The sequence below is a fragment of the Octopus bimaculoides genome, chromosome 7, assembly GCF_001194135.2.
Source record: "Octopus bimaculoides isolate UCB-OBI-ISO-001 chromosome 7, ASM119413v2, whole genome shotgun sequence".
Taxonomy (NCBI): Eukaryota; Metazoa; Mollusca; class Cephalopoda; order Octopoda; family Octopodidae; genus Octopus; species Octopus bimaculoides.
In genome coordinates, this window is record NC_068987.1 from 18,392,458 (window position 1) to 18,400,718 (window position 8,261).

The following is an 8,261-nucleotide window of genomic DNA, read 5'->3' on the forward strand; positions in this document are numbered from 1 at the left end:
GGGATCTGTTTGGTTTCATACACTCTTATCACAACCATGAGGTGGTGTGGGGGAGGAAAGGTTAGAGTTCAGTGGAATAACTGTATTCTCATATTCTCTCGCCCACTTCTTTGCTATTGGTCTCTTCTTTTTCTCATTCTCTGTAACAGAAACACACACACTTCTGTCTTTCTTTTACCATCTCCCTTCCCTTTTCTTAGTCTCTCTCTCTCATATAAACTCACACATACACACACACACACACGTGCATATATTACATACTCCCTCTATCTCTCTTTCACATAAACTCACTCTCATAACATACACACATTCACACCTACACACGCACCCCACACCCACCCACACACACACATACATACACTTGCATATATCACATTCTCTGTCCCTCCCTCCCTCTCTCCCTCCCTCTCTCTCCCCCTCTCTCTCTCTCTCTCTCTCCCTCTCTCAGACTTACACCTTCTTTCATTGTTCTTTGTTTTCTTTTTTGCTCTTCATTTTCTTTTCCTCTCACTCCTCTGACTTATCCCCTCATTCCATTACTCTTCTCTTTTCTCTCTCCCCTTTCCATACACACGCACACACGTAAATCTAGGTATGTGTGTGTGTGTATATATATATATATATATATATATGTACATGACTCTCCCTCTTTTCTCAAAGCTGTCTGTTTCCATAAAGTCAAATTAACTGATTCTTTATTCAGATTGTATTCCAGGGACAAGAAACTTGCTTTGGCTTCAAATATTTCATTCGCTCAACTAACAAACGCATTCCTAATCACTCTCAATCTTCCTTACAAGATATCTCAGTAGTGTGGAGGGCCACGAAATATTCCTGATGTTTCACAATCGTTTCACTTTGATGCTTTCAGTTTGTATAGGATAGTTTAAAATGAAATCACATCCAGTGAATTGGCAAAGCTATTAGAGTGTCAGATACAATACCTCAAAGTATTTGTTCCTTTGTTCCGAATCCTTGTGTTCTGAGTTCAAATCCTACCAAGGTCAATTATGCCTTTCATCATTTGAGAATCAATAAGAAAAAAAATGTATTGATCCAGAACAGTGGATTGATGGAAATGTAAGAATGTTGGACCAAATGTCTTGTGGCATTTGTTCTGGTTTCTGGCATTCTGAATTTAAATTCTACTATGGTTCCCCCAACCCTTGCCTACCTGAGCAGTAGGTTTAATTTGTTCTGGTTGATACTCCACACCTCGGGTGTCTTTAACAGTGTCCACATTGTTGCAGTGATTTTAGCCAGGTTTGAAGTTTAAGGATATCTTCCCTCCTTCCCTTCCCACTTGTCTTCAAAGTTCTATGCATGGTCATGGGCATCACCTTCTCTCCTGACTAAACAGATGAAAAAAGAGACAGACAGACAGACAGACTTTGACTAGATACAAAGGCCTTGTACTTTGGAAGAGGTAGAGAAAGAAAGTGTGACATAAATTTTTCTTATGCAAATTCACCTCACCAAGGTATTGAAACTATGTCCCTGTCTCAACGTTTAACCTTACCAAACAGGAAAACTGCATTCTTCTTCTTATTATTATTAGGTGGCAGGCTGGCAGAATCGTTAGCACACCGGACAAAATGCTTAGCAGTATTTTGCCTATTGCTATGTTCTGAGTTCAAATTCCACCACGGTCAACTTTGCCTTTCATCCTTTTGGGGTCAATGAAATAAGTACCAGTTACACACTGGGGTTGATGTAATCGACTAGCCTTCCTCACCCAAAAATTTCAGGCCTTGTGCCTATAGTAGAGAGGTCTATTATTGTTATACTCTGAGCTGATGAACAAAAATCAAACCAAATAAATATAACAGTTAGTTAATGAATTAGATAAATTAGATAATTGCCATTTTTTAGATTTTAGACATTTATGAATGCCACTTTGCTTTGAGAAAGAGATTCAGTAATAGATTTGGAACCATGTGCCTGGCACTTGCTGAGTGACTCCATTAACAATTACACTGGTGCCTGCCAATCACATGATCTAAAATTAGTTGTGTAAATAATTTTTTTACTATTTTTATAAATAATTTTTTGTTAGAAGATCATTAGTATGTTACTTAAAGAAACATGCAAGATAGACTAAATCTTATATAAATTTATTACATGTTATATAAACTAATGTCCCATCAAGCAAGGTGCATGTCACCATTTCAACTTCATTTTTACGGTGAGATGCCACATGATCACATGACCAACCAGGCTATCAGATGTTGTTATACACCACTGGTCAGAATGTGTTTTGCATCATCTTAGCGTTCGAATAATGATACCCTGCTGGCTAGGCAAACAGGTCAACATTCTCCCCTGATCAAAAGGGAGACTGGAGCGATGAAGTGTTTTGCTCAAGAGCACAATGTGCCGTCCAGTCTGGAAATCAAACCCACAATCCATTAATCATGAGTGGGATGGCCTAGCCTCCAGGCCATGCCCCTCCACAAGGTGAGATATATACCTTAAAAAATATTACAATACACATAAGCTAATGTCCTATCTAGCAAGGTGCATGTAACCATTTGATTTATACAGTGAGATATATACCTCTCGCTTTCCAAGGGTGATCTGGAGTGTGAGTTTGTGTTTTTTGTGAAATTTTTTTGTGTTGGGGGAGAGACAACTAATGTTAGCGTGGTTTGTTTTGCATTTCAGGTGAAAGAGGGCACACTGCTGAATGACGTCGGCTCCTCCATGAGCGGTTTTGCTTTCAAGGTATGTCCAGCCACCCTCCTCACTCCCTGTAAATAAAAAGCACACATACACGTGTACACATGCACGCACATACACATGCACATTCATGCACACACACATGCACACTCACGTGCTTATACACACACACACGTACACACATACACAAAGTCTCTATTTTGATTTTGATTTGTATTTTTATGTTTTTTTATATTTTTACCTCCACCTTAGCAAAGGCAGAGGTATTGTTTTCAGTCGTATTTGTTTGTTTGTTTGTTCATGGACAAGATTTGTGACTGGCACGTACTGATTAGATTTTTAGATCAATCTGGTACTGGACAAGGATTCTGGATTTTTTTCCTGTTTTTTTAACTTAATTTTTGAGAGCGATCAGGTTCATTTTTAGTATTCTCACTTGTGAGAGCAGTTGAGTTTATTTCAGATATTCTCATTTTAAAAATCATCTCTGACTAATCGTTGAGAAGGCGTTGGTGTTGCTTTGGTGGAGGTTTGCGCTTTCTGAGTGCTCTTGTTGTTAATAATTTGTTTCTATTCTAACGTTACAGATAAAAATATTCCAATGCTGTAGGTGACAAATATCATGAAATCACAGCATGGTCAATTTTGCCCTTAAACTTTTAACTGTGAAATTAAATTTCATAGGTATTTCAGTAATGATGTTAAATATCTACCAAAACATTTAGAATTGGTATTCTCTGCAAGTTATGTTGCCTCAATAAATTTGACATGTCTCAACAAAAAATAGTTTCAAACATGACATTCTTCAACAAAAGTTTGATATATATATATATAGAAATGTTTCATGCGGTTAAGGATATATCTGAATGGATATATCTGACTTCCACTGTAAAAGGGTTAGTAACCCTTCTGTGGCCCCTTGTCAGGTACTGGGGTGGGGGTGGGGGGTCAATTAAATTTCACTGTATTTTTCTTCAAAATATCCATTATCGTTGTTGTTTAGGCCAAGGTCATAGTTGACTGAGCAAACTTATGATTAGAGATTCCCAATATGACTACCCCACAGCTTAATATCATATCCAGGGAAGTATTTTCTTCTCTGTCTTTAATAATTATGTCTGGTCAATTAGCCTGGATCATTCTGTCAGTGTTGACTGGAAAATCCCTGCGGATAGTGGCATTTTTTTACCTTTTTAACTGGCTCAGAATGATGTTCGTACCAGTAAGCAGGAGTGCTGATTTTGTAGTGTTTACATATTTTGCCAGGCATGCTAACAGTCCAGCCAGCTCACTGCCGTTATCTGTTATTAATATCACTGAAGTTGACTTTGCCTTTCATTTTGGAGTCAGTAAAATAAGTACCAGTTGAACACTCCTGGGTTTGTGCCAAAATTTGAAACCAATATTAATGTTGATTTGTTGTCTATTGTTTATGTATGCCTGATTTATATACAATCTATGTCTTTCAGTTGTCTTCAGCTAGCGCTAAAGGCTGGCAGGGTTTGTCTTCATCACTTTGGGGTGGAGAACCAAAAACTACTCTTGCTACTGCTGACACCAGCCCCGGAGAAAAAACGTCGCTCCTGGGTGGAGGAAATGGATCACCAACAAAGGGAAAGTAAGTCAGCTTTTTGTCTTTAGTTTGTTTTAGTCATTGGACTGTGGCCATACTGGACACCACCTTGAAGGGGTTAGTGGAAGAAATTAACCCCAGTACTTATTGTTTTGAGATCTTGTACTTATTGTATCGATCTCTTAAATGTAGGAACATAAACAAACCAATACCAGTTGTCAAGTAATATGGTGTGCGACAACAAAAACACAAATACACAGTAAGCCTTTATGTGGTTTCGATCTACCAAATTCACTCACAAAGTATTGGTCAGTCTGGGACTGTAGTAGAAAACACTTGCTCAAGTTTCCCTGCAGTGGGACTGAACCTGAAACCACATGGCTGCTGAACAAGCTTTCTTAACCACATAACCCTACCTGTGCCCACTGGCCATACCTGCATATAACGTTTGTAGCCTTTGTTTAAAAAAAAACTGAATTAAAAATTAGTTTTAAATGACTCTACAGCAATATTTGCACATAACTGTAATTTAATATACTGCAGCTTTGTTATTCGCCAATGCAAATTATCTTCTTTGTAAATGTAGTTTGAGATGACCATTTAGTTGTGTGGAATATGTATTCACAACCTTCTCTACTCTCCGCTCTACCTCTCTCTCTATCACACCTCCGTTCAATCAAGGGAGCTTTTTTTGTTTAGCAAGTTACTTAGTGATCTCAGTTGTGGAAGTTCCACAAAAAAAGGCACTTAGTACTCCCTTTCTCTCTCTTTCTCTCTCTCTCTCTCTCTCTCTCTCTCTTTGAAGTACATGTCCAACTCATTTTTGCCAACTGAGTGGACTGGAGCAACATGAAATAAAGTGTCTTGCTCAAGGACACAATGTGCCACTGGGAATCAAACTCATGACCTTACAATTGTGAAACAAACACCCTAGCCACAAAGCCATGTGCCCTCACAAAGTTAAATCATAATTATTGCATGTATGCTGTATTTTCCTGGTATTACCCATGATGGCAAAAGTATACTTAAAGTTATCCATCATATGATTGGTTAAACTCATAGGATTATAATGTCTAATATCAATTAGGCTGTGTGGTAAGTATCTTGCTTACTAACCACATGGTTCCGAGTTCAGTCCCACTGCATGGCACCTTGGGCAAGTGTCTTCTACTATAGCATCGGGCCGACCAAAGCCTTGTGAGTGGATTTGGTAGACGGAAACTGAAAGAAGCCCGTCGTATATATGTATGTGTATATATATATATATATATATATATGTATATATATATGTGTGTGTATATGTTTGTGTGCCTGTGGTTGTCCCCCCAACATCGCTTGACAACCGATGCTGGTGAGTTTATGTCCCCGTAACTTAGCAGTTCGGCAAAAAGAGACCGATAGAATAAGTACTAGGCTTACAAAGAATATGTCCTGGGGTCGATTTTCTCGACTAAAGGCGGTGCTCCAGCATGGCCGCAGTCAAATGACTGAAACAAGTAAAAGAGTATATACAAGGGAAATAATAATTTCTAATATTTTTTTTTTTATTTTCTATTTTCTAGGGATCCCAGCAAGAACCGGTTGTTGTCAGATGATGAAGATTCTTGGGGAAGCTGGGGCGCTGGAGACTGGCATCCCGGAGAAAGCAATGTTAGCAGCAATAGTGGCAGCACAAAGGCCCAAAGCCCTCTAACAGACATTTCACAAGACAACCCTGCAGTTAATGCTGCTGCAAAAAAGAATGAGATGAACGAGCTGGAGAAATGGCTGAACGCTGGGCAGCTGGATAATGACAGCCCGAAAACAGGGGCCAGTAAAACGCCGTCCAAGAAGTCAGATTTTATTTCCGATTGGGACGATTGGCAAATGGGTGGCACAAAGGGCTCCACCTCACCTGCTTCGTCGACCAAGTCAGCTTCCACTCTAGAAAGCCCAGCTTTGAGTAGCAAGAAAAAGACAACCCCGTTGACAAAACCACAGCAAAATAAGATCCCCAAAAACCCCACTGCTTCTGCTGCTGCAGTCCCGGGCTGTTACGAAGCCTCCGACTGGAATAATGACTTCAGTGTCAAACAGAATGAACCACTCGTTGGTAATCTGGTGGACCTTGGTTCCGATACGAGCACAGCTCAGGACAATTTTGGCTGGGACAATGAGGTGTGGGCTCAGGATAGTGATGATGAATGGCAGTCTCTTGAGGCCAATAGTACTCCAAGTCGATCAAGAATTAAGTGAACGGAACGGTTAATAGTTAACTCGTAATGTGAATGACATGGGGAAGAAAGATTTAAGTTTCCTGTTGTTGATGTTGTTGTTGTTGTTGTTGTTGTTGTTGTTCTTTATTTTTCTTCTTCCTCCCCCTCTTTCCTCCTTCCGTCCCTCCTTCTCCCGCTCTCCCTTGATTAAATCTAACATAACGGCAGAAATACAACCACCACCAACACACATTCCCACTAACACTATCATATAATCACCACCACCTTTTACACACACACACACACTTCTTCAACATACATATTGACATGCACATTCATGCATCTACACACACTTTACATGCACACACACACTCCTACCTCAACACATACATTTGTAAATTGACACACACACACACACACACACATTCATACATCTACATAACTACATACATACATTAGCATGTTTATTAAATATTCCGAGCAAAAATGCTACTAAACTTTAGAATAATCTGGATGCTATAAAACTGTGGAGATACACACTCACACACACACACACATATATATAAGGCAGACATTAAACAATGATGATGATGATGATATATACATACATTGGTGTGCAGACATTATTTGTACAAATTTGCATTTGTGTATATAACTGTCTGAAATTCTAGGTGCATTTGTTCTGTGTATGTATGGGTATGATGTGCGAGAGTGTAGATAAGTATATTTGTGTATGTGTGTACACACACACACACACGCATGCACATACATACTTACACACACAGAATGAGGGAGAGAGAGGAGAGGTACTCCAGCATGACTGTCCCTGTAAAGGCTAAAACAAACTCCACAGGATATCATATTTTCTGGCATACAAGTTGAATTTATCAGAATAAAAGCTACGACCAAAAAGATGCAGGTCAACTTATATACCAAGATGAGTTTGGAAGGCCAAAAATTCCATGTGAAATGCAACAAGATTTGGAACAATAGTGACTATGTTTGAATGTGTTTTCACTTTTCACTACTAATTACATGTGAAGACATGTAGCTTAGCAGTTAGGTTATTTGGCTCACGGTTGTAAGTTCATGAGTTTGAAAACTGGTGGCGCGTTGTGTCTTTCAGCAAGACACTTTATTTTACGTTGCTCCGGGCCACTCAGCTGCCAAAAATCAGTTGAGCAAGTAATTCAAAGGGCCGCCAGCCTTGTCACACTGTGTCACGCTGAATCTCCCTGAGAACTACGTTAAGGGTACACATGTCTGTGGAGTGCTCAGCCACTTGCACATCAGTTTTACAAGCAGACTGTTCTGTTGTTCAAATCAACTGGAACCCTCATCGTCGTAACTAACAGAGTACCAGTTCAATATACTGTTCCATCAACTTCTGTGCCAGAAAATATGGTATTCTATGTCATAAAGGTTCAATATTGTTTCATAAAAGTCACTACTCTAGTTTCATATCAACTGGCTGTCTTCAGATATGTTTTAATAATAAAAAAAAAAATGTATTTTTTCTTGACAGTGCTGTGAATTGGTTTGTCTCTTCAACTTCCATTGCCATTGTGTCTCTTGAGACTAGGCCTGTGTTTGTTTCCATCTTGTAGAATTTGTTGGGTTAAATGTTGAATTGAAAATACTTCTTCACACCATCTGAGGGCTATCACCCAACTAGCTGATATGAGACTCTGTGTGTATGTGTAATTATATATGTATATATATTCTTTTTTCTCTTTTATTCTTATATTTATTTAAATCATTTTACTGTGGCCATGCTGGAGCACCACATTGAAGTGTTTTTGTCGAACAATTTG

General features: G+C 39.0%; 1 protein-coding gene across 5 annotated transcripts in view; it reads left to right on the top strand.

The window, feature by feature from the left end:
- LOC106876806 (uncharacterized) overlaps positions 1-6,553 on the top strand; it is a 119,250-nt gene extending 112,697 nt beyond the window's left edge. For all 5 annotated transcript variants that reach the window (XM_052969292.1, XM_052969293.1, XM_014925516.2 and 2 more), the window contains 3 exons: positions 2,665-2,724; positions 4,149-4,297; positions 5,815-6,553. In XM_052969292.1, the coding sequence (XP_052825252.1) occupies positions 2,665-2,724; positions 4,149-4,297; positions 5,815-6,487 (882 nt within the window). In that variant the 3' untranslated portion in view covers positions 6,488-6,553. The remainder of the gene's footprint in view (positions 1-2,664; positions 2,725-4,148; positions 4,298-5,814) is intronic.
- The last annotated feature ends 1,708 nt before the right edge of the window (positions 6,554-8,261 follow it).